The sequence below is a fragment of the Tribolium madens genome, unplaced genomic scaffold (assembly GCF_015345945.1).
Source record: "Tribolium madens isolate multiple individuals breed KSU strain unplaced genomic scaffold, Tmad_KSU_1.1 Scaffold_97;HRSCAF=244;Tcas5.2_LG3a, whole genome shotgun sequence".
Classification (NCBI taxonomy): Eukaryota; Metazoa; Arthropoda; class Insecta; order Coleoptera; family Tenebrionidae; genus Tribolium; species Tribolium madens.
Genome location: NW_025401069.1, coordinates 9293095 through 9319309, shown reverse-complemented (window position 1 = coordinate 9319309; position 26215 = coordinate 9293095). Strand labels below are relative to the sequence as shown.

Below are 26215 nucleotides of genomic sequence, written 5' to 3'. Positions count from 1 at the left end.
TTTTCTGCTTTGGAATTTTATTTTTATTGCCCATATGAACAAAAAATAATCAGTCCACACGTTTTATCATCACATACAAAGGAATAAATAATTATAATAATAAATGCTAAGAATATTGATAAGATAAACATCAACAATTTGTACTAGAAGTGGAAAAACATTTTCCTTAACACTGTGCATATATAAAAAATTGAATGATTATCTTAAGGTGTTACAAAATTCAACAATTGGAAGAACTTCACAAATACAATACTTAACTACTTCAAATAGTTTCTTAGACATCATATATTTTGCTAATAAATTTAACAAAACGTTCTGTTTAAATCAACAGATAATTGATCTACATCACAGAGTAGTTATCGCATTGTTAGTGTAAATGCTTTGAATAATTTGATGTATTTTTTGATCAGCAATGAGTGATAAGCTCGTGGTATTGAAATGCTGACGGATTGTTGCAAGAGCAGGTGATTAACTTGTCAACCAACAACTTGGACAGTCTTTAAAGAATCACAGTCTATCAACTATATCAAATACAAAAAATGGACCGAGTATGTTGAAACCTCTACAAGAATATTGATTGTTACAAGTGATTATATTATGTACAGTGCAATACGCTCTTTGGTATGAGCTGAATGCTTAACTCTCACTATTAGTAATAATAATACTTATCAGGAATATATTTGTTATAGCCAGTACCGTCTAATAATAAAAATAAAAATAATAAAATTCTTTGGCTTAATAATGGAATGTTGTATAAAATAAAATTACTTCTTTAAAGGTCAGAATCGTGGTCTAGGCACGTTATCAACGAATTGGCCAACATAGTTGCCTCGAGGATTGTAATTCGCAACGACATAAGTCTCTCCTTTCTTATTCTTGGCCATCGCTATCCCCAAATCGGTGGAACCTTTCCAAATAATCTGGGTAAAATGGAGCGTACCATGATTGACACTCTCGACTCCGAAAGAATGTTTTTTTATTTCGTCGTACCATTCTTTAACAGCGTCACGAGCGGAGGGCACGTGCGTAAGATCAGAAGAGTACACACAGAAAATATTTTCCCCATAGGGGTTGTTGGCACGGTGGCACATACTTCCGCTTTTCGCACAAGTGTCAGCCCATTCTTGTGCATAGTCGCACAACTGAAATTTAAAATTAACATATTAAATCTAAATGACATCTGTTACCGACCTCTTTGTTAAGCTTCAAGTCCGGAACTCCATGTTTGCGCCTGTACTCATTATGTACTTTCAAACCATCCAACGCGAACTGGTTGAACCCGTCATTGTTGGTTCCTTGTGAAAACAAAACTTTTTTGTCGGTACTTTCGGTTTTCGGTGTTAAGGTGAGTGGTGGTACATTTTCAACATAATGCCCAACGAAGTTTCCAGCCGGGGAGTAGTTTGCTACCACATAAATACTGCCTTGGCTATTTTTTGCCACCCCAACTCCCAATAATTCGCTTGATTTCCAGACAACTTGAGTGAAATGACCAGATTTGAGACTGTTAGGTTCACGACCAAATGGGTGGAATCGCACTTCTTCGTACCAATGGTCCACCGGTGTATTACCAGAAATGGTAAAATTTGGATCTGATGAGGACATACAAAAGATATTTTCACCGTAGTTACAACTAGGGCGATGTTCGAGAATGTTTTTTGCTGCAAGATGTTTTGCCCACTCTTCACTGTATTTGCAAAGTTTCTTATCGAGTTTCAAGGGTGGTACCCCGTGACGCCTTCTGTACTCATTATGGGCATTGATAAAGTCTGCTTCAAAATTTCCTTCCGTACCATTTTTGACATCTTTACTGGTGGGGAAGGATTTGGTACTTCCGTTCTTGATGGACAATTTAGAAAGTGCCTCAGAGCAGTCCTCGTTGTTGTTATTGTTGTTATTCCCCGAAAAACCACCAACCGGTGGTACATTTTTACTGAAATTTCCAACGTAGTTCCCTGGAGGGTCATAGTTGGCAACTACCACGACCCTTCCACCAGATTTTGCAAAAGCTACTCCTAGTTTGGCACTAGTTTTCCAAACGACTTGAGTGAAGTGACCCGATGCCAAACTAGTTGGTTCGGTACCAAAAGTGTGATCCTTGATCTCGCCATACCAGGCATCTACTGGTTCTTTTCCTGAAACTGCAACCTTGGGATTTGAAGATGTCATACAAAACAAATTTTCGCCATAATCTTTGTTATTGCTATGTTGAAGAATATTTCTACTGATTAAATGATTAGCCCATTGTTGGGAAACTTTGCACATTTCTCTGTCAAGTTTTAGTGGAGGGACTCCGTGACGTCTTCGGTACTCATTATGAGCCGCAAGGCACTCTTGTTCAAATTCCATAACTGGATTTCTTTTCTTCTAAAAGAACAAGAATTAAAAATTGTTAAATATTGTTCGGGGAAATAAGTACTTTATTCGAAAGAGTTCTCTTAGGGGTTCTAGATACTTGTAATGATTCGATTAAATCAGATGGGAACTTGTCTTCACAGCCTTTCTTCTCTGTGGTGATTTTACATTCGGTCCGTTGCCCTCGGAATGTTTCGATCGTTTCACGCGTAATCGTCTCTAATTTCGGTTCCTGTGTAAAAAAAGGTGAAAGCATCTGCATGATTCCAGGAATGCGTGGTTCAATAGTTTGACGCGGTCAAACTGACCCTTTTTGCAACACAAACATAAAAAAGGGCACAGTTTGCTCGTCTTGCCGTTTACCTGGCCCTTTTCTTTAGATGCGAATGTCCTCTGGTCGGTCTTCCTGACCATAACAATTCTACTGGAGCCGTCGTGTCCGTGCACAGTCTTCCGGAACCTGTGCAAGTCGGTGAGGGATCCGGGAAATCCGGGTTTTCGCCTACACAAAGACATATCTGTAGGATAACCGCACATTTTCACGCCTCACTCATCCAAACTCGCCAATGGAGCTCTTGGAGTGGACGAGCCGTGTGCGCTACCGAACACGAATGTTCACCAAGTGTGAACAGCACGTTGCCTTTCCAATCTTTGTTCCGTTTTGGTAACCAAGTGTAACAAATATTAGAAAATTGTATACAAAGTATTGGCCATCACAGGAGATATCGGGACTGTAATGAAATGCGTAATGCGTGCCGTAATGAACTCTAGAATATTGTTTTGAAGATTTACGATTCATGGAAATCTAAGTTTAATGTCTTTTCGTTCCATGGAAATCTATGGAGTTTTTTGTTTCGCATTTTACGATGACAGGATAATGAATGAGCAAAGGTTTTTATAGTAATTATAAATCGATATAAAGGATAGTCTGCTGGAACTGAACCCAATTGTATCGGTAATCGTTAAATAGTGTTCTTTTTTTTATTCAGTTAATTAGTAACTTTTACTGTTCAAGGGTAACTTGTTCTTTATTCAGTGACAAAAGAAATTGAAGCAAGAGAAAGTCTCTTACATTTTTAGTCGCTTACATCTATTTATATGTTAAAAGACTAAATGTCACAGTTTTTTATGCAATGTTAGACAATGACAATTGTACAAATGAATGAGTCATCTGAGGTGAACCACCTTTACAATTAAAAGGAAATTAATTAAAATTAGGTACTTATTCAATTATTTAAAATTGCTTGTTTTTTTTAATAATAATTGTTGCAAAAATAAGCTTCAATTAATTAGATTTTGTGATGTTTCATACATGTATTTTTACAAAAAAAAAACAACAATTTTGTTAAGAATAACCCATAGGTATCAACTCGGTTAATAATTAAACAAATGCTTATTATTAAACAACTTAAAACAAATATTTAGAATTTCTTCAATTTCAGTTAACAATTTAACATTTCAGAAATTGGTATCGCTTACCCATTTTTAGGGTTAAATGCGAGGAGTTGACTAATATTTAACAGAGTTTATCGTTTAATAGTCATGAATCGTTCCAGAGTCGTAAAATTTTTAAAGCGTATTGTACCACTTTTGAATTCCTGATCAATTTTTTATTTCTTGTTTATGAGTATTGCACGAGTTAAGATTCATTGTTTGTATTTCTCGATCATTTCTAATTTAATTGTTTGCACAATATCTTTGATTAGAGATTAATCAACAATTTGGAATTTGACAATTTAAGATATTATTTAATGCCGAGAAATTAGTTATTTATCAAATATTAAAACAGTAATCATTAATCAAATGTAGATAAACAGTCAATTAATTTTTAATCGGCTAACAATAAGTAGGTACTATTTGATGAGTATTAGAGTGTAATGGATAAATCGAGGATAAATTTATCTACCGGATGTGAGAAGAAAATACGTTCAGAAAACTAATAAAACAGTTATTATTTTGAATGTTTAAAATGTTTATAGGTAGTTTTATTTTGCTTTGTTTTTCCATTTTAGTGCAATTTTCTTCAGAAATAAGATATGTGTAAAAATCAAACATTTTTTCATGATGATCATTTTAAATTCCAACTTCACTTTATGTTTAATATTTCATTAATTAAAAACAATGCATTTGGCAGTAATGAAATGCTATTTACGATCAAATTATACCGTGCGATCAAATAAAAAATAAATTAGAGAAGGCGTCTAGATTAAATTCTATAGTTGGCAACACATTGGCTGGGAATCTGGGCTGGAAATTTTCCACACAAACTGAAAGTGAAAATGACCACGGTTTTCCTCTTGTACAGCACTAAAAATTTTCTGCTCTAAAGTGAACTTTATTTCACTCAAAAGGAATAAAACGCAAACTTGTCAAACTTTCCGCTGACATTTGATGTCACAAATCAGGATTGCCATCTGAAGGACTTTAATCACCGCCCACTCTAATTTTTTTTTTTTGATCGCACGGTACTTGAGAAGTCTTCACTGCAAAATTACTACTCGTACCGTATCAATTATCATTTTTGAGATGAATTATTTACTTGTTCTTGAATAAGTTGTTAAATAAATTTACCTATCAATAAAATGGAATAAAAAATATATAAAATTGTAGCCCCTTTTATACGTATCAAATGTAACAAAATGACAAACAACTTACAAAATATTTTGACATGCAGGTCCAAGTTTTATAAAATGAGGACACTGGATAATTATAAATTACCTGTGTGTTATTAACTCATTGATAAGGTGTAATAAAACTCAGCACAATTATGCAACTACTGACCTAAAAATTCAGTTTTTAAATCCACCATTTAGATGGATGTAAACAAATTAGTACCGTGCAATCAAAAAAAAATTAAATTAGAGTAGGCGGTGATTAAAGTCCTTCAGATGGCAATCCTGATTTTTGACATCAAATGTCAGCGGAAACTTTGACAAGTTTGAGTTTTATTCCTTTTGAGTGAAATAATGTTCACTTTAGAGCAGAAATTTTTTATTGCTGTACAAGAGGAAAACGGTGGATGGTCATTTTCACTTTCAGTTTGTGTGGAAAATTTCCAGCCCAGATTCCTAGCCAATGTGTTGCCAACTGTAGAGTTTAATCGACGCCTACTTTAATTTATTTTTTATTTGATCGCACGGTATATTAGAGCCTTAAAAGAAATGTAGGTTATCAAAAAATACATATTACTAGTACATTTCGAATAAATATTTGCTGACAAGTGTTTTTTTTTTCAACTGACAGGTATCAACCCTTTATGAATAATCTACAATTACTTAAATTTTGTTTCTTAACACAAGAAATTACTTAATATTTTGTAAATTAAAGGTAAAAATATTTGTATCAATAGTGTAATAATAATAAAATTGAAAATTGTCTTTCCGATGTTACAAATTTCTAATTTTGAAATCAAATTGTTTAAGAATTTTAAATGAATTAGGTACAAAATGTAATTTTCCAAACTAGCAGTATTTATGAATATTTTTATGGATGTTGCAAAACTTATTAAAATATAAAATACTTACAGAATTTGTAAGTAAGGGAACTATTATTAATTGATACCTACTGAAGCAAAACTACGAGTAAAAGATCCATACTCATCTATTTATAATAGATTTTTCAAGTTGATAAAATACAATCTATTTCTAAATTCCACAGGATTTTGTAACAATGTTGACCTTTAGAACATTGATAAAGATTTTTTATATTTATTTTGTTCCGCGTTTTTCGAGCAAAAAAAAACCTGAGTGGATCTGATTAAATATTATTTCCTCCCAACAATGTAATGCTTTATTCCATCGTTTTTAATTAATAATAAACTAAAATAAATAAAATACCGATTTTTTCCTCTTAAAATTGTACGTCTTTGGAATAAACTCTCTTTTAAATAGTTACATACAAAAATGCTAATTTAGAACCTTAGAACCGCATTTTTTGAGATCGAATAAATCACAAAGAGGCATCTTTTAGGTATACCTAAGTAGGTAATATAATTTAGATCGTAATTCTTACGATATTTTTAATTTAATTACATTATGTAATTAGAGTGTTTACAATTTTCTTCATTCTTATCAGGAGCTGTATGACCCTGACAATTTAAATTTAATTATTGTAATCATGTAATTGTGATAGTGTTAAGATTCGATTAAAGCATTAATTGACCACCTAACCTATAAAACTAGAAGCGTAAATGGAGAGGGAGAGTTAATATTGCCGTCACGCAACTCCTAATGCCAAAACGGAAAAAAGCGGGCTTCGTGAGTCCACAACTTTTTCCACGTTGTTTTTTTACAATCCTCAAAACTGACTCTTCCGCAGGAACTTTAAAAACCGGTAAAGCCCACGTGCATTGTCACCAGACACCGGCAATGACAAGACTTATCAAAAATCGCAAGGCTACAGGATGTCGACATAACAATAGCAATGCAAATTTTTCACGTCTCGCTGTGCATTGGCACAAATTTTGCAATTTTTTTTTACTAAAGACATACCTAGGGGTGCTCGTGGCCGACATGTTTTCTTCACGTAGGTATTGATCGTGTTTACACTGCACTTGCACTGAATCGGTGCAGATTTCAGCACGGCTGAAAACTGAAGAGGGTTGCTGTTTCACTCACCCTGCAGGAAGCAGGCATGCGCTGCAGGAATCGCAATTTTTTATTTACGGAATTCGCATTTCAGTATCACTTCCTGGATATCTTTTTCGGAAGATAAGTCCGATAAGACTTATCAGCACCACAAAACGCTGACTTTAAAACAGCTTATGGTAATAAAATTGGGTAACAATTTTTCTCACGAGAATTATTTACGAAATTGCGGAACCATAAAGTGTGGAAATCAAAGAATTGAGTCGCACTGTATCACAATCAATTTTATCACTAGTCTTATAGTTTTCTTGCCACCACTTTTAACAAACGGGATCCTTGGTGGTTTTTTCAAGGCACGAGCAAAATATTTAATCTGTTATCAGTAACATTAAACAAACTGTAAAACAATGCACTATAAATTAAAAAAACGCTGAATTTGGATGAAAAATTGAAAGTTACTAACTAAAGTTGGAACTTTGCTGTATATCGCATCGTTTGTAAGTGGCCTTCAGTGGTTCGATTCCATGGTATTTTCATGTTGACTATTGCAATTTTACCTTGCAACAATATTTAGCGTGATAGCGTAATTAATTAGTTAAGTGGATAATTATTACATTTTTTAGCGCTCAATCGACTCAGAAAAAAATTCTTGTAAATAATTCACACTGACATTGTACCATCGTCACGAAAATTAGAAGACTGTCATTTAAATCTAGCCACAAAACTATGCGATTGCCATAATTGCTGAATCGTGACCGGAATTGAAACATTTTATTTAAGTTGTTTAAATTATTATTTATTTAATAATTTTATATGCAAAGTGCATAAAATTGTTTTGCTTTGGAAAAAGGCCAAATCTTTAAATTCAAGTCATTCGTGGTCATACCGACTGCATTAAGTGAAGTGAAGTGAATTAAATAAAAACTTTATACATATTTTGACTCGTTCCTGCAAAAAAGTTAAAATTTGTTTATTTGAACATAAAACAAAATCGTTTTTGCAACGTCATAAAATTCAGTTTTTAATATTTGAATATAAGAATAAAATCATTATGTTGCTATGTAAAATTTTCTTCTTTATGATTGTACGAGTTTTTAAGATTCATATCGAAAATGATCTCGCAATTTCCACATAAATGATTATAATCACATCACTATAATCCCTAAAATAAATTTTCCAATAAATATTACGTCGTTTTGTTTTGTTTTGTATTAAAAATGAACAAACAAAAAACTCGAAATATCGCGAGAGTATCATTTACCATAGTATTGTTTGCTAATTTTACGAATTTTGTCAAGTAACTTTAATCGACTTAACGAAAATGTGATTTCCTCATATTACATTATTTAGCAAACACAATGGAATTACTAAACAAATTGTCAAACTATTTTGCTCGCTCTCTCAACCTAATTTAAAATTTTAACTTTTAATTTAATTACAAAGATTATTTCTCCATTTCGTATTAAAATTAACTTTTCAGAATCTAAAGAAAACGTGTCAAAAATGCATCATTATTCTGTTTCATAATTGGCTTTAAACAACGTAGTATTAAAACTGAAAAGTTAAAATGTGAAATGAGTTTTTCACCTTTCCTTTAAATCTTTTTATCTTGGTATCTTTATTAGTTTCATTGCCTTAGATTATCTCTAGCCTGTCTGTAAAAATAGTTCTGCACAAATATTTTCCCGAGAAATTTTCTCTTATCAGAACTTTCAAAGAATAGTTGTTTCCTTAAAATAAATAGTGATCAAAATAATAAAAAAGTAAGTAAACAATCTTATTGTAGATTATTGATATCGATGTAATCATTGAGTTGATAAATACATTTACTAATAACGATTCAAGTTAATTCATTTAACTAAAATAATCCAAAATTGAATACACACAGAAAGAAAAAATACGGAAGTATTTTTGGCAGAATTTTGTTCCAGCCTTCAAACGTAAAAGCTCATTGAAACGAAATTCAAGTGCACCATGAAGATCAAAACTTTACGGTTTGAGTATTTCTCTCACGTAAACATTAAACCAGAAAAATACTTTTAAAATAATATGTAAATCAATGCGTTGTAACAATTAAAAGTACCGTTATAAAAATTACATAAAAAGTGATTTAGTCGGAAGCAGATGCGCTTAATAATGCATTGCAACAACAAAACCTGTTATTTATTTTGCATCTGCATATCCTCAATTTATCTTGTTGGACCGACAATTTTTACAACAATACAATGTGTTATGCAGTTGCGCTTCATAACAAACTATTAATTTGGATCAAGAAACTCATCCACTCTAAAAAACGAGAAATTCGATCTAGTTTTTCCTTTGTTTGATGGTCGTTTTTCGGTCAACGATACTTAAATCGAAAGTAACACTCTTTAAATTAATTTACTGATTTTTTTTAACGTTGATCAGATGATGCCAACTTAGTTGGCGAAACGTTCTTAAATGTTTAAAAATTTTAAATAAATAAAAATTGTATCTATAATGACGAGTCTTGGATACGCACCCAATTTTTCGCGTAAATACCTGGGCGTGTATCACCGGGATAGACGTCGGTCCTAATTGAACGGAAATCCGGCGAACATCAAGTGCCTTTCGTTTGCCATATAATAATATGGTACAAGTGCAAGGTTAGGCGATCAAGGACGACCAACCCAGCGAAATCATTAAAATAATTTGAAAGAGTCACGCATTGGAGTTTCGCCTTTCGTCCTGGGTAGAAATCAATTAGAAACGTTTAAGCAAATTGGGAACGGTTTAATTAAACGGTTTATTTTTCTAGAGTACTGTTTATAAACATTATTATATTATTAATTTCAAGGTGCGATGAAGAGACCAGAAAATTGTATAGTAGAACACTAGTTAAGTGAATTATATGTCGTATTATGTAACTTGCTCGTTAAAACTAATTTATTAAAAAATATAACCACCGCTATTTACTGGAAACATGTTGTGTAACAATGTTAACCTAGTTATGGGTGTGTGTTTGTCTCTTATCAGTTAAGAATGCTGGATACTCATCAGATCAAAAATATCAGAAGATTAAAACAATTTGTCATAAAACTGATAGTTTCTCGATAAATCAACAAGGATTATATCGACATTAGATAGTAAATTACATTATATAGTAAAAATAAAGAGATTATCTACTGACGTCACTTTCGAGATATGGACATTTTTGCTTTTGATATAAATTTTAAGGAAAGTGTTAATGGGCATTAATAATTGTTGAAATCCTTGTAAAGCTTAAATGGCTGTCAAGGTTTGGGGAACTACGATGGTATCTGTACTATCAGTGATGATAAACTATTTCCATAAAGGGTGAACAATGAGGGTTTCATACAAATTCATGTTTTGCGTTTTACTTTACTGAGGTCACGGAAGCTTAAAAGCACGGCTTTTCCTCGACCATGAAGAGCCTGATACGGATGAAAATTATCAAATAAAGTTTTCGAGTAGGTATGAATAATGACTCGTATCACGTACGCAATTATTATCAAATTACTTAATCTGGAAACATGAAAATTGAATGAAAATTTTAAAATTGACTTATTTCTATAATAACTTATTAGATGTAAAAATAATTGAATTAAATATTTTTTATTTTGCGCTTGCAACAGACAATAATACAAATATCTAATATTACAAGAGCCCAGTTTGGTTAAAGAAGGTTGGCATTCTCGGCCTGTTTTGATTTTGCTTTGTATAAAGTTTAATAAACCCAAAAAATATAAATGATCATTGTATTTAGTAAAAATTGAAAAGACACAATATAAAAGGTTACCTACCCAATTTCCATTTGTATCATTTTACACTGAGACAATTGCAACACTTTTTTATAACTTCAACTTTTCAAATAATGTGATATAAAAAGATAAATTAGGAAAAAAAATTATATCAGTAAAATTACCACCATTGTTATTCTAATTATTTCCTCCTAACTAAACAAACTTGTAGGCAACCAACAACACAACCAATAAGGAATAATGTTGATAAGAACAATATGAATTAAATGTTTTTCGAAGGAATAGTGACATGAATTTTACAATAATAATGCATGAGAACTTTAAAGTCTATAATACTGAAATTACGTTGCTTAATTAAAGCTATTATTTTTAATTTTATCAAAAACATAAATCAGTTAACACATTTTATTTAGTTTTGTTTAAGTATACCTAAGCTTCTTTTTTTTAATATAGAAATGTTAGCAATAACTTAACCACTTTTTTGGTTTCTGTTACTTACTCACTCACTCAAATATAAATATTTTTATGAAATAATAACTAATTTTTCAATTGTGTTAAAAAAATCAACAATAATTACCTTTAAAAGAATTACTGAAGAACGAGTTATACTCCCTTGGCTAAAGCACTGAAAATATTCCCGTTGTTGTTCTAAAACGCTTTTATAATTGCGGCTTATCAACGATACATGGTAAATAACAATACCATATAGCTGAGATAACAAAATTCACAGAAAAAACAGCGCTTGCAAATATTAAGATCATATTATTGCCTAATTTACAAAATGTAAAGAAAATTATCTCTACTTGTATGCTTTTAATCATCAAATCTGACTCACTGAAAATAAGAGTTTCAATTTTTGCGAGTAGTTCTAAAAAGAACATTCGTATTTTCCATCACCCAAATACACAAAAGCATATGTATGTACATACTTCAAATAAATAGAATTAAACTTACCTTTTCGGCTTATCTAAGATTCGCATCTAATGCAAATGTGCGCTTGACAAATTCAACTTTACCAAATGTGGGCTTTATATGTTCACTCAACGACATCCATTTAGCAATTACTTTAAGTGAGTTAAGTGAACCCAAAAAGAAATTTTTATTTCGCGAATGCCAATCAACGGAGACTTCAAATAAACAGGATGACATAATGTCTTAATTAATGGTTTCAACTGCATTTATTTCACAAATTACAAAAACCTAACTAGGGTATAATAATTTTTCGTAGTCCTTTCTTCATCCAGTTGCCGAAATTCCAACGCGCATCTGTTTCTCTCACTCCTCAAATCTATGCTGTTGTAAAGTTGCGCCTGCAACAAAGAAATCAAAATAAAATTAAACTTATTTTGCAACAAATTTAGTCACTAACCTGCAAATATAATACATCTTTGACCCTCGAATAAGCCTCCACGGCCCTAAAATCTTCTTTCACTTTCTCTAACATTTGAGCAGCCTTTAAAATAATCTCTCTCCTCTCACTGGATTCAAGTTGCCCAGAATGCGCTACCATGCATTTGACATACAATAAAACAGCTCTAGCTCTATCAAAATTGCCCCCATGTGCCAAAATCTGAACGAGACATCTATCCAAAATTTTTAACGCCTGACTTGTCATGCCTAAACTTAATTGAATATTGGCTATGTGCAAGTGAATCAAAGCAGAATGGTAATCCAAATTGTGCTTATCAGTGTCTATAAGACAGTTGCTAAGAAGTGTCATAATTTCGGGAGAAACTTTATCCGGATAACAACTCGAAAATTCAATTTCCGCTAGTAAAATCTTGGCTCGAACATAGTAGAAAATTTTAAGTTTGTATTTGTTATCACTCTGAAAGCGATTTATCAAAATATCAACAAATCTGTGTGCTTCGCTGTAATCCTGCTTGTAGTAATACAATTCCGCGAGTCTCAAGTAACCCTCCCACTTATCGACGACTAAAATTTTCTGAGCTGCAGTTTCAGCTTCGCTCCAGTTCTCATGATGTAATGCTAGCACGAAAATAAATAAATTCTCGCACAACATCCAAATGTGCGAATTGGGCTCATTTGGAAATTTTTCTTTCGCAAAGTTTAAAACAGTGTTGACTAAGTTATAATTTCCTTGCATGAGAAGATGATTGGCAACGTTACAAATCGCCATACAGAAACCTTCACCATAGACTGCTTTGCTATCGTTGCTATTGTCAATATTGAGATAAAAAAGCAACTGGCTCCAAAGAGACGACATTTCGGTCTTGCCGTAAAACTGCCAAAGGGCCGATTTAACGGCATAACTGTTCGAAATAAGATCTTGCAAAATATTTTGACAGTTAATCAAATCACCTTTTGTTAACGTCTCGAAAATTTGGTGCGGATGGCCCGAGATGAGACACGCATATTGAACAAAAGTCTGGATACCGAGCGAAGCCGTGTAGGAGAGACTTAATTCGAAACTTTTAGCTACAGAGTGTTCAAGTAGTTTTTCTTTGTTGACAGGGGTGAGGCGGTACAGCCAACAAAGAGCGTGTTGAAGACAAACGTTGTCATTTGCGGCTTGAGAGCTTTTTATTGCCTCTCTAAGAGATGCGAGAGCTTCTTCCCTAAAATAATTGTGGTGTTTTTTACATACACTGTATATTAACTCACTTGTGGCCAAAATGGTAGTGCAAAATGGCCAGGTTGAGTGCAGCAAATCTATAAACTTTGCTTTTGTCCTCAGATGAGATTTTGCTGTCTGTTAAAGTGCTTCTGTCAAAACAGTGATAAAGACTATCAATAGCACCACAAAATTCCTTCACTCTCAAATAATTTAAGTACGATAAAAAGTGCTAAAAGATAATGTGGAATAATAATATATACTATAGTTGCAACTCACAGCTTCTGCCAGTGACGGATTCGATTTGAGCAAATTTGAGATTCTATTGTGAAGTTCTTGCGGTGGTAATGCTTTTTCTTCATTGTTAGTTAAAAGAGCCGCTTGAGTCGCAATAAATAATTCAGCTTGACGTCTAGACCACTGATCTCTGTTAGCACTCCTAATAAATGTTATTATTTTTTGAGACAAAAAATGTGAATAATTACCAATCATCAGGACAAATGACTTTATTAACTTCTATTGTTATTTGATCACGAGTGGTTAAGCTTTTTTGCCACTCTTCATAATACCTTTTAAAAGTTAAATAAACACTTGTAACTTCAGAAAAAGTGAGTTTATCAAAATTAACAATCAATCTTCTCAAATAATAACCTAAAATCATGGTTTAGAGCACATATTAACAAAATGTGGAGATAAAATACCAACAATGCTACTCTTGCTCACAAAACAGTTCTGTTCTATTCCTGCTGCGATATTTTCATTGAAAGTCATGATCCTGTTAAAACTATCAATAATATCTAGCATATTCCCCGTTCCGTTGGAGTATAAATTGGAAAGTGTTTCATCAAATGCGTCAATTACGCTCTGGTGCACTTCATATTTAGTTGAAACTAAAATATTTCGTAGCTCCTCTAAACTGAGATCAGGACTTTGCAGCAACTTTAGAATCAAGACACAAAAGTCTCGCCGGTATCTGGCTTTAAGGACCCCGTCGTCTTCACAAATAAACCGGTCTAAAATTTGAGACTAATTTAAAGCAAATGGTGATAATTAGCAGTACCTGAATCCCGAAATAAGCAATAGTCACGAATCAAAATTGCAACCGTTAGCCTGTGAGGAGTAATTACATCTACGATGGACTTTTTTGAAGTTGTACTTTCGGCGTTTGTAGGCATTTTTAGCCGTTCTCTCACCCGTTCCATGAAAACTTTTAAATTTTTTTTAGGTTAGATAACTTGATGACAGTTGACAGATAAACAAAAAGTAGCCGGTAAAACAGAAATTACTAGCGTCATAACCTCAAAAAAAAAACGTAAAACGTTTGGAAATGGTAATTAATTTCTGATATTTTCTGTGTATTAAATCGTTTTTTGTTTTAGCTGTTTTATTCATTTTTTAAGTCCCTTGTGGGGAAAGATGTAGTGGTGGAATTAAAAAATGATTTAAGGTGAGTATATCCCTTAAGCCCCACAAATTCTAAGTTAAATGTCTTTAGCATTTGTGGTACTCTACACTCTGTAGATCAGTATTTAAACATCAAATTGACTGATATTAGTGTCACCGATACGGAAAAGTACCCTCACATGGTGAGATTATCATATAATGAAATAAATTGGTTTAGTATTTTTTTTTCTAGCTTTCTGTAAAAAACTGCTTTATAAGGGGTTCAGTTGTCCGTTACGTCCAGCTACCCGCTGATGAGGTTGACACTCAACTTTTACAGGATTCCGCAAGGAAAGAGGCGACTGCTCCCACTAGATAATTTTAAATAAGACAATAAATACAATTACTATTTAATTTTTTTATAAGTAAAGGATTAAAATGTCTGAACAGAATTAGAATTTCTAATAACTTAATTTTGATCATCGGAGAACATTTGGTAAATTAGTTTTAAATTAGTATAAGAATTATGTTTTCTTGAAGATTATGAAAAATAAAAGTTAAATTGTCAACTTGTATAAAATTTAAATTACCTATTAATAGCAGATTATGTTGTAGTATAACTTATACTATTTGCTTGCTAATAAATATACAAAGACGCAAACTTTTGCGTCGAAATAACAGAAGTAAAAATTATACTTTTATGCGTAGAGGCTTAAAAGTAAAACTTTTGGTTAAAGTAATCTAGGCACAAAAGAATGTCACTTTTTTGACGTTTGTAGATGGAAATTTATTTATTTTAAAAATTATAAATTTCTGCTAAACATTCTTTAAGTGAGAAGTTAAAAGAAGAAAATAATTTTTTCTATTTATTATTTATTTAAAATATACATAATAAAATCTAGGCAATATTTAATACTATACTTGGCATAAATATATCATCACAATCAATAATTCGACTCAGGAGATTTATCTACTTATATTACTTACATATTTACAGTTTAAAAGACAAATAAAATTATATAACAAAAGATAAATGAGATATCTAATTTGTGACTAGTTTTATTGAGCTCAAATGGCACTTGCATAGCAACAAATAAAGAAGTTTGGTTACTAATTATTACTTAAGTGAACAAAAACAAAAATAATTTAAGTACAAGTGATAATATAACAAAAAAGGGAAACGTTTTTATTGTTCCGTACTAAAATAAGAATTTTGCATGAGGTAGAGTTTATCAATTGGATTTGGTATTGAGCCGGAAGGCGGAACTGTGTCATGTTGATGTGAATGTGTCGACTGAAGTTCTAAATTTTGTAGTGAAAGGGTGTCTGATGTTGCTTCATCCAAATGGTCGAAATTCGTACTGTCATCCAATGAGATATCAGAGCTACAGAAACTTTCTCCTGAGTGAGCTGGATAAGCATCTAAAACAAATTTTAACATATTGTAACGCCGAAAAATAAACTCATCGTTGGCAACAACAAATATAAGCGTTAAACCACAAAAAGATATTTTGTATTTATCGCCGCCAACGATTCAACTAAATTTTTGTTGGAGCAAAATTATGAGATGACAAGGATGGGTTGTGGTAGAACTGTTATTTATCAAAAAATATTTACCATCTGGAGAGTACGGAATGTTGGGGTTGAGCGGTTGACTGGAACTAGGAAAATGTGAATCACTCAGATTTCCCATACCCATAAAATGTCCATGATCACTAGAAGGCGACTCTTGTTTAATAATCTTGTCATCTTTGTCCCCTTTCTCTTTATCTCCAGGCGACTTCCCGTCATCCTGCTTCGCTTTTCTTTGTATTTTCTTCATCTTGGCTCTCTGATTTTGGAACCACACTTGCACAACTCTGACACTGAGTCCGGTTTCTTTAGCCAGGGCTTCTCGGACTTTCCTGCAGGGTTTGGGACTGACTTCGAACGACGCCTTGAACTGGCGTCTCTGCGCCGAGGTGAGAATAGTCCTGGGCCTTTTGGGGCCTCTTCTGCCGTCCCTCGGCCGGCTGTTCTCGTCAAGCATGTCGTCATCCCCGGAACTTGCCTGCTGCATCAAATACATCTCTTTCTCGAAGTCTTGCCGACAGAAGAGTTGCCCCGCTCGTAGCACGAATTGTTCGCCTTTTTGCAGAGGCTGACAACACACCACGCATACGAAACAGGGCAGATGAAAGACGTGCTGTTGTGCTCTCATTACCATTTCGTGGGGAAGAAGACGGTCGCCGCATCGTGAACACTTTACTCCAAATATCCTGCAAAATGAACATCTTGAATAAATTTCGTGTACTGGAATGTTTTCGAGATGCTTTAGTATTGAAAATACTTAGAAATGAAGCTTATAGTATGTAGTATAGTGGCCCAATTCAAAAATGGGTTTTATTCCACAAAGTCTCAATTGTTATAAGCTTATAGTATGTAGTATAGTGGCCCAATTCAAAAATGGGTTTTATTCCACAAAGTCTCAATTGTTCTAGTTTACAGGATTTTTATACCTTAGTTGAAAGCTATAATTTCTTATAGATTTTGAGGCACTGAGTTTAGAAAAAATATCTGAGAAAGTTCACCACGTCACGTTTAAGAAATATGTATCTAATCAACAAAAATACAAAAATTGCCTAACAATAAATTAAAAATGAGTTGTTTTACTTTGTTTTTTTTATAATTTTTTAAATCAGTTTCCTTTATAACAGTCTAACAGTAGTTTCCTAACATATTTTATCCCAAAAACCTTTGTGCCGATCTTCGAAAACCCTTCAGATCTTGATGAAAATGCTCGCCCTGTTCATGGTGCCTAAGTTTTTAGTGAAGAAATCTAAATGCGAGTTAATGAAATGTATTTTAAGACTCATTTAGATCCATCTGGTGATAATTTTGTAATAATTCAGCAACAGTTTGAATTTAAAGTAAATTTTAAATTGGAGACATTTGTGCAGAAAGCAGGAAAATTATCGTTCGTAGCAAAAAACTATGACGTGATAAAAAAATAACAATTATTTTTGTTTAATTATAGGTAAATCAGCATAAAAATAATAATTTGACTAAAGGTAGGTATATTATACAAGTTATTATTTTTAAACTAGTGTTTTTAATAAAAAGGTAAAGGACTAAGAGTTAAAGGAACCCTTGAAATTGACAAGAACACAAAATATAAAGAATTTTTGTTTTGGTGTAACGTAAACTTTTTCCAGTAAACTGATAAAACTATCATGAACTAAGATAAATACTGCTTAAGGAGATATATTTTTCCTTAGACCTTAAGGAAGTAAATTTTTTACCCTAGTTTCAGAAAGGGAAGTGACGAATAACCTTCTAGGGAGGTAAAAATTTTACTTTCTTCATCTATTAAAATTATATGTAACTTTTCAGAGAAGTAAAAATTTTACCTCTCTTTAGCTTTTCCATTAAAACGGGAAAACATACTGCTAGATTTAATGTTGATACTGAGATATCAAGAGGAATTCTTAGTTTTTCTTGCTGAATTGCAGGAAAATTATATGTATTACAATGAAGGAAAGAGTTATTTTCTTCCTTGGTGGAAGAAAAAGATACACTTTCTTCCTTTGGAATACAAGTAACTATTACCTAAATAAGTTACCTATATAAAATAAATATTCTTCTTCTATTTCGGTGTCGCAATGAGCATTTTGTGTTACTAATATAAAATGCAATTTTGTGACACTGTTTTTGGCGACATTTTATGCAATACTTTGGCCATTACTGGTCATGCATAGTCGTTTTTAGGTGAGAAATTGTTGCAGTTCAACGTATTTCACCGAAACTAATGCAATTTAAACTATTTTCGAGCATACATCTAATGTCAAAAATTTTTACTGTTTTTTAATATAAGTACTATTTTGTAACTTGTCTCCATTTTGATTCTCTAATGACATATTAAAGAACGCGGCGTTTTAATAGTCAAAAAGTGACTAAATCATTTAAAATTAGAGGGCAAGTTACAAAAAATAGTATAAAAAACTCGTTTCATAAGACCTTGAAGCACTAATTCCTTAAAATAACTTGTGACTGCGCCACTCGTTTTTTAAACTTGAATTCGTGCTTTTTAAGACTGGTCTTACAGAAACTTGTTTTTTAATATACTTTTTTGCTACTTTTTTATTCTTTGTCTGTGTAACTATTTTTATTACTGCTGTTCTTTTTTGACTTTTGTATACTAGTATGTAAAAAGTTTTGGGAATTTTTTTACATGATTTTTATTAATAGTGTTTAAATAAGTTGTTGTAAGTAAAATACTCGGTAAAATATGAAAATTAACTTATGTTATGGCAATTTTTTCAATCGGGTTTTCGGAAATAAGCCAGATAATCGTTAAGGCATTTACAATCTAGTTATCTAATGCTTACAGTGGCGGACACGGAATTTTGGACATCAAAGTTATGTCAGTTCAGAAAATGTCAATGTAAGCCACGCTTTATTGTCATTATGATTGACGTTTATAACTAAAATTTTAAAGTTTTAGTTGAAATTTATTTTTGGCGTTAATTTTCCGAAACAATAACGCCATTTATTATACAAGACGATAAAGAAATTGTTTATCTACGAGTGAAAAGTTTAAGGTTACGAGTGACGAAGTCACGAGTGGATTTTTTTACGAGTAGATAAACAATTTTTATCGTCGTGTATAATATTTTGTTTTATTTTGTACTCACCTACCATAATTTCTTGAATATAAGCAGTAGATAAAAATTACTTTATTTTACTAGACGATAAAAGACTACTTTATTTACTGAAATTTGTTGATAAAAGCACTCTTTAACATTGAGTACAAAATAAATTATTTTAATTTGTTGTCAATTTTTTCTCTTGTTATCTGGATCAAACTTACAAAAACCGAAAGTGGGGTTAGTTGCCTAAGGCCCTTTTTACATCAGTCGAATGACAAATCGTCCAAAATTCCGTGTCCGCCAGTGTAGGAGTGAAATTGTTTCAATTTACTTTTATTGTCACAAAAAATAACAATCTCAATATATGAAAGAAAATTTTTTTAATTTTTTTATAAAAATTTTTAAATGTTATTGAAATGCAGTTGTTTAGCAAGTATTGGCAAATTTTTTAAATTTGTTTGACCATAAACTCTGAATAATATACATTAAATCCCTATTTGGTATTGATTTATTTAATACAAGGATAGATTATAAAATATTTTTTTTACATTGTACGAGCATGTGAAAATTGAACAGATTATATTGTTTGCAGTGTTGATTTTAAATTTTTTAATTTTGTTAAAAAGGCAAATATTTTTTCGAGGATCTCATCGATGTTTTTTGTTCCTCGGTTCGCATTTAGCTTGTTGGGGTGAATTAAAAGCGGCAACACGAAACGGGCCGTTTCCTCGTTTCCATTTCAAATAAGAAATTCAAATGGAGAAAATATAATTCTCCATTTGAACACGCATCCAACATCAAAAGGCGAAGCGCTGTGTACAATCGGAACCCTACGGATTCCTAACAAAGCACCATGAATGGTGTAGGGTTTTATTGGATTCGCTCCACCGCCTTCCGAAACTCATATCGCCGTGAATAAAAGCGAAGAAAATGTAAGAAGCGACCGGCGTCTTGTAATGAAAAATGCACGCTTCGCTTTCAAAAATCAAGTCTTGGGAATATTAACATTGACTAGAATTGTGGCGGAAAATTGGGGAAACGAGGACACGGCGTATTGAGGAAGGTTTTATTGGTGGTGCTTACCTATCGTAGTCAGCCTTACAGTAGAGCTTTGTGTTTCTGGTGTAGCAGGAATGGGCGAGTTGGACGCCACAGATGCTACAAGTGAGGCAGTGCTCGTGCCAACTTGCGTCTGCGACCCGCATCAGGTACCGATCGTGGATTTTCTGCCCACAACCCTCACACATTTCATAAGTTTTTTCACATTTTATTAGTCTGCCATCTGGAACGAAATATAAAAGAATAGAATGTGGCGAAAGAAGGGGCGCAACAAAAGTGATAAGAGATTTTTGTCTCTAAATTGGAATTTTAAGAATTACCAAATTTTCATGCGCTCGTTATTACAACCTATAAGAATCTCAAAAAAATATTAGATTTAGATTCGGTTGTTGCAATCAACAAAAATGCGCAAAAGGAAAATCAACTACTCAAATAATTTGGTCTATGTATGATTAAACTTTTCATACTCTACAAGGAGACTACAACTTTTAATACTATTTGAGAGCAGATAACATGTTAATAGGTATCAGAACAAGAAAAACAGAAACATTTAATTTTTGTTATTTGTACTAGTTTTGATTATTGATGACAACCAGAGATCCACATTTTTATAACCAATAACAAACCTCCCAACATATTTTTTCAATGTTTAAATGTCTTACAAGTTATAATTAGCAAAATTAATTAAAAGATTAAAAATAACTTTTTCTTATTACTGATAGTGTAAAGAGCCCATACATGCTCATACGCAATATGTACATGGCCAATATCATTCGTCTATTAAGGTTGAACTATACTGAATAAAAAAATTAATCGTTATTTAAGAATTCTTAAAAAATTATCATAACTTTTTGACGGCCTTAGCAGCAGTATATATTAATTTGAAATTCTTTGTCCGTGCCGTTTAAAAATAAGTTTAAAAAAATCTCTATTTTTGGCTATTTAATTATTTTATAACAAAACTGTACGGAAGAATTTTTTGATTTATTTTTGGTGTATTGTAGATTACCTACTTATGTTACTGTATTTTTTTCATGCAAAAAACTATTGAATTTTGCAATCCGTTACAAATACTCAAAATGAGTTACTGTGTGTGTGAGGTACTTTTTTAATTCAGGAACAACATCCAATTGTAAAAAACTAATTTGTTTACTGTATTTCTTAAAAATTCAATTTTTCTTTTTTTTATTTGAAAACTTGTTTGAACGGCTTTCCGTTTCCACATTATTTCCTAGTATAGTTCAACCTTAATTTCCCTTGACGACGATAGTATATTAAGCATCAAGAACGGTAAGGACATTTTACCGATCAAAGACAATTATTGTCTGAAATCGGTAAGTCTTTAACGTTCGTGATGTTTATGACATTTTTTGTCGTTTTTTTGGAACACTAGTAAACAATCGAATAGAGTCGCGCAAAAAAATATAATAGTGTCATTTACATAGAAAAATAAAAATAAGAAATTTGGTATTTTATTAATATCCAACTGAATGGATCAGCATTTTAATGTGTCGACACTAATGTGTTTCTGGGAGTTTTAACAAAAAAATGTTATTTCTAACACGTATGCACCTAATAAATTTATTAGGACTTATTTTTTATTATTGATTTTAACAATAATAACTATAATTATTGGTATCAAAAATGGTGGATGCGCCGGGTTTAATGCAAGTATTTATTTTTTTCTGACGGCCGTAAATAAAAACATCGAATTATAATAGTGCAGAGAATGAGATGAGTAGATATAATAGGTACAATTATGTGTTTAGGTAGTCAATGTTTTTTTTTCCGGATAATTTTTTTTCAACAATGTTTTGATCTTTTTGTTAAATTCTAACCGAGATACTAAAATAAACAATTTTATCTGTGGGAGGATATACTGCAGTTAACATTTTCTGTGAAGGAATCCGGAAAGCGAGGTAAACCCACGCACATTATCAACTAGAACCATCGAATATCTGGCTGAACCGTAATCCCAACAAATGCCCCGAGTTATAAACACTGATAAGGCCTCGGATAATATTTACATATTATACAAGTTCTCGTTAAGCTGATTTGCTAATCCCGGTTTTAGTATTGGTGCTGATGTCCAATTATTATCGGTAAAGTTAATACAAATTTATAGGTGGTTTGAGAACAAAAAATTGCAGTTTAGTAATTTAATAGCAACATGCTGGTTGAAAATTACAATTTATAGATGCACAGGTAAAGAGGTTTGTGTGTGGATATTAATATTTAATGCAATTAGGTTTGCTTGTAATCAGTTTGATGCACAGAATGCTATAACCATATTTTATTTGGTTAAATGTTTGTAGGAACCGCAAAACACAGACGATCCGCTAAATAAACATCCAGTTTAATATTTTATTATGTAGAGGTATGTCATCTATGTGATAAATTTCCAAAAGCAAATGGCGATGTGGGCGGCTTTCGTGTTATCGCTAAAAGCGATTTTAATAATCATTTAGCAAACATCTTTCACTTGTTGAAATCGCACGACTACTATTAAAAACAACTTGAATATTTACAGAAATAAATCAAAATGCTGACTACAACAAAAACTGTTTTTTTTATAATTGTTTAAAACATATAAATTTGTATAGCAAAACTAAGTCGATCAAAAACAGATTTCTGAGTTGGTTCGAAATAATAATGTTTCATTTTTATCAAGTTTTAATGAAATTACTGCAGCTTATAGCCGTCTGCTTTGATGGATCTATCTGTTATACTCATATTAGATTTTTATTTTATATTTATGTGTCTACATGGATCATTCATGATCTGTACATTCATTAAATTATAAATATTTTCAACTAAAACGAAGTAATGGTTATTTGTTAATGACGCATTTCTAGAACTCTATAACTGTAATAAAAGTTAGTATCTATTTATTTAAGATCCAGAATAAAAAATAGCTTGGTGGTCAACTTATATATTATTTTAAATAAGTTTTTTACAAGTTGAAAGAAAAGTCAAAGTAATCAAAATCTGTAGTTTTTTCCTATCTAGTTAATCTGTTATATAGAATGATTTAAAGGTGTCCGAGCAAAGGCGACATCATTGTTATTTACTTATTTGCATTATTCCTTTCCGTATAGTTGCCTTTTTTGATGGTAGCGTTTAGAACTAAATTCTACTATTAGACCTACACGAAATTTTAGCTTGGAATTTAATTTGTTAGTTATATTTACTCAAAGATTTTTCAAACAAATAAATAAGTTGTCTACTTTTATAAAATTAATTTCCAAATAAGTAGTTTAGTAAGAATACAGAATTCCTTTTTCTGCCAAAAATCAAATTTAATCTTCTTTGGAAGTGTAAAAAGAAGTGGCTTCAACAAAAGTACAAATTTTTGTCATGATATAAACCATATAAATCTGTTTTTGACATCAATTGATCAAATGTAAAAAATTACGATTAAAAGTTTTAGCAACATAATTGACTCTTTTCTTTCAAGAGTTTTGTTAAATATTTTCAAGTAAAAAGATGTCGTTATCTTTTGAATCGACACTGTGTAGAATGGATGAAAAAATTCAGAGTAAAGCCACAATCCTTGATAAAGTTTTCAAATTTTTGCAATTTGTGAACTTTGCAAGTTTCATGCAGCAGCACAGTTTTTAGTTTGCAGAAGTTTTGGATTCTTTTCTTCTAAGAGTATTTTAAATTTTAAACTGCTTTTTTATACACTTTTATATTGATTGTAGACACTTTTCACATATCTATTCTCATTCATTATTATTCCTTCTCAACCATAAAAAATACTCGGCATCAGATTTTTCTCTGATGGAGAGTTTTGTATGCTTTTCTGGAAAAAGGGGAACCGTTATTTAGACGTAACAATGGGCCTTGTCAATACAAAGATAACCATCATTATTCGTTTGTAGATATTAAAAAAAAATCGTGTTTTTTTGCTAAAAAATAAACAACTTGGTGTTCTATTTTTTTCTCACAAATATTCCACGTAGTTATCTAATAACAAAAAATTGTAATGGATAGTCTATTATTTTTCAGCTAGATAGATTTCTTTTGATGAATTGCTCTCAAAAAGCTTTTTTGTAATTGTAATGGATAGTCTATTATTTTTCAGCTAGATAGATTTTTTTTGATGAATTGCTCTCAAGAAGCTTTTTGGATTTATGTTTATATTTATTATGAACTTCTAGGTGCCGAAATTATTGTGCGCACTGTATATTTTGTATTAAGTGAAGAGGTATTTTTTTAACTACAAAAATTGTAATGGATAGTCTATTATTTTTCAGCTAGATAGATTTTTTTTTTTTGATGAATTGCTCTAAAAAAAGTTTTCGGATTTATGTTTATATTTATTATGAACTCCTAGAGCCGAAATTATTGTGCGCACTGTATATTTTGTATTAAGTGGGGAGGTATTTTTTTAACTACAAAAATTACTTTTACTGTTGTGATTAATTGTGTGTAGGTACTTTTACTTGTTCTGACTAAAGTTATGTTTTTTTTTTAATAAACAAAATAATTTTGTTTCAATTTTTACAATGAATAATTGCTCTTTATACTACAGTTTTTTAAACCGCGGAAATTTACCTAAAATTATCTTTTTTCTACTATAGATACCTACAATTTGAAAATTGCTTGAGGGAATGTCTAAACCTCAATGCGAACAGATGTAAATATATTTGTTTAATTAATTAATAATATTTTTTCATGTATCTAATTTTTTGCAAATTTTTGTATTTGAGGATTTAATAAAGTTTTATTTATGTTTTTCTACATAAAAAAGGAATGAAAAATACAAAAAAGTTAAAAAAGCGTTGTTATAAAAAGTATTCAGAAGCTACCCCTTTCGGGGCCATTTCTTGTAAGAGCTGGAAATGGAAGCCACTTGCAAATATTGATATAGCTAAAAGCTTGTCGAGCTTAGGTTAGGAAAGCCGGAAACCGGACTAATGACTGAATCTCGTCTCCGCCGGAAGACGAGACATCAGCAAAAGTGCTAGGAACAACGAAAACGTTTTCTGGTTTTGCATAATGAATCGTGAAGGTGATTAGCGGTGCACTGAAGATTACATTAGGGGGTATCACAGCTCTTTGGCGCTATCACACGCCCGGTTACTGCTTAATCCAAGCGTGAATCCTGATCTCTCACTCCCCTTCAATTTTGTCAAAATCCCCAAAAATTAACTTACCAGTTCGACCGTTACAATCTGGTCCATTTAAGCCGTTGTGGTCCGGCAACATAGCCGGAGCAAGGTTTAAATTCGGATAAAATTCCAACATTTTGAAAAGACTTTTCACAAGACACTCACGCACAAAATTTGCGTATGGTTTTTTACGTAATCGACATGAGCTTGTATACAGTGTATGGTATTGCAACGACGCAAGATTCACTACTGTCCCTTTACTATAGATTGTCACTGATAGAATAAGTCGGGGGTGGGAAGGTCCCTCCCTTTAGGGGTTCGGAAGACGTCGGCAGACCCGACATTTTACTAGCGATCGGGACATTACTAAGACACGCCTACTAAATAAGAGGGGAGGAGTTTATAGGTGTGGCTTTATAATCCCCACCATTGGGCATGCGCATATTAAAGCCTTGCTATCGATATTGGATCACAGTAAAAGGAATTTACTTTATCTTATCTCTTTGATGAGGTTTTCAAGCAAGATTCAAGAAATCGACCTACTATTTTTGCATACAGTTTGTGTTTTCATATTTAACTCCCTAAAAGTACAATTTAACTTCTAAAGTAGGTTTAGATGTCACGACTCAGTACTCCATATGAGTATGATTAAATATATATTTATTTTTTTTCACAAAGTTTTGCAATTAAAGAAGAGTTTCTAAGTTGTTTGATGTTTGAGAGCGTGAAGTATCTCACGCACAGCGTGAACTATGGTCTAACACCGCTT

At 32.0% G+C, this 26215-nt stretch overlaps 4 protein-coding genes across 9 annotated transcripts; 1 reads left to right on the top strand and 3 right to left on the bottom strand.

Moving 5' to 3' along the window:
- Nucleotides 1–602: 602 nt before the first annotated feature.
- LOC123014738 lies at nt 603–11709 on the bottom strand. 6 transcript variants are annotated; one of them, XM_044413990.1, is made up of 5 exons: nt 11639–11709; nt 2719–2857; nt 2420–2587; nt 1192–2364; nt 603–1142 (listed from the first exon to the last, which is right to left on the bottom strand). In XM_044413990.1, exons 1-5 carry the CDS (start codon nt 11662–11664, stop codon nt 780–782), a joined length of 1869 nt encoding a protein of 622 aa, XP_044269925.1. In that variant the 5' UTR covers nt 11665–11709; the 3' UTR covers nt 603–779. The 6 variants fall into 6 exon arrangements, with proteins under 6 accessions (XP_044269925.1, XP_044269923.1, XP_044269927.1 ...); XM_044413988.1 differs by having other exon boundaries at nt 1192–2367; nt 11639–11706; XM_044413992.1 differs by lacking the exon at nt 11639–11709 and adding an exon at nt 11262–11345 and having other exon boundaries at nt 1192–2367.
- A 134-nt stretch (nt 11710–11843) lies between these two features.
- On the bottom strand, nt 11844–14504 carry LOC123014258 (anaphase-promoting complex subunit 5). The gene is made up of 7 exons (XM_044413279.1): nt 14320–14504; nt 13961–14272; nt 13745–13910; nt 13539–13698; nt 13310–13491; nt 12054–13263; nt 11844–11994 (listed from the first exon to the last, which is right to left on the bottom strand). Exons 1-7 carry the CDS (start codon nt 14459–14461, stop codon nt 11875–11877), a joined length of 2292 nt encoding a protein of 763 aa, XP_044269214.1. The 5' UTR covers nt 14462–14504; the 3' UTR covers nt 11844–11874.
- Nucleotides 14505–14531: 27 nt separating this feature from the next.
- LOC123014259 (U6 snRNA-associated Sm-like protein LSm2) lies at nt 14532–15211 on the top strand. Its single transcript, XM_044413281.1, has 4 exons — nt 14532–14589; nt 14639–14706; nt 14755–14845; nt 14896–15211. Exons 1-4 carry the CDS (start codon nt 14587–14589, stop codon nt 15019–15021), a joined length of 288 nt encoding a protein of 95 aa, XP_044269216.1. The 5' UTR covers nt 14532–14586; the 3' UTR covers nt 15022–15211.
- Nucleotides 15212–15671: 460 nt separating this feature from the next.
- LOC123014661 (LIM homeobox transcription factor 1-beta) lies at nt 15672–25660 on the bottom strand. Its single transcript, XM_044413882.1, has 4 exons — nt 25492–25660; nt 20354–20552; nt 16260–16900; nt 15672–16064 (listed from the first exon to the last, which is right to left on the bottom strand). The coding sequence occupies exons 1-4, from the start codon at nt 25580–25582 to the stop codon at nt 15829–15831; spliced, it is 1167 nt and encodes a 388-aa protein (XP_044269817.1). The 5' UTR covers nt 25583–25660; the 3' UTR covers nt 15672–15828.
- Nucleotides 25661–26215: the final 555 nt, after the last annotated feature.

Coding starts and splice junctions, on each gene's coding strand:
- LOC123014259 (XM_044413281.1), top strand. Junction 14,707..14,754: donor GAATTAAAAAATGATTTAAG/GTGAGTATATCC, acceptor AAATGTCTTTAG/CATTTGTGGTACTCTACACT. Junction 14,846..14,895: donor CGGAAAAGTACCCTCACATG/GTGAGATTATCA, acceptor TTTTTTTTCTAG/CTTTCTGTAAAAAACTGCTT.
- LOC123014258 (XM_044413279.1), bottom strand. CDS start 14,461: ATGGAACGGGTGAGAGAACGGCTAAAAATGCCTACAAACGCCGAAAGT. Junction 14,273..14,319: donor TTGCTTATTTCGGGATTCAG/GTACTGCTAATT, acceptor CTCAAATTTTAG/ACCGGTTTATTTGTGAAGAC. Junction 13,492..13,538: donor ATCCGTCACTGGCAGAAGCT/GTGAGTTGCAAC, acceptor ATTATCTTTTAG/CACTTTTTATCGTACTTAAA.
- LOC123014738 (XM_044413988.1), bottom strand. CDS start 11,664: ATGCGAATCTTAGATAAGCCGAAAAG. Junction 2,588..2,718: donor CATCTAAAGAAAAGGGCCAG/GTAAACGGCAAG, acceptor TTTTTTACACAG/GAACCGAAATTAGAGACGAT. Junction 2,368..2,419: donor AGAGAACTCTTTCGAATAAA/GTACTTATTTCC, acceptor TTGTTCTTTTAG/AAGAAAAGAAATCCAGTTAT.
- LOC123014661 (XM_044413882.1), bottom strand. CDS start 25,582: ATGTTGGAATTTTATCCGAATTTAAACCTTGCTCCGGCTATGTTGCCG. Junction 20,553..25,491: donor AGATTGTAACGGTCGAACTG/GTAAGTTAATTT, acceptor ATTTCGTTCCAG/ATGGCAGACTAATAAAATGT. Junction 16,065..16,259: donor CATTCCGTACTCTCCAGATG/GTAAATATTTTT, acceptor AATTTGTTTTAG/ATGCTTATCCAGCTCACTCA.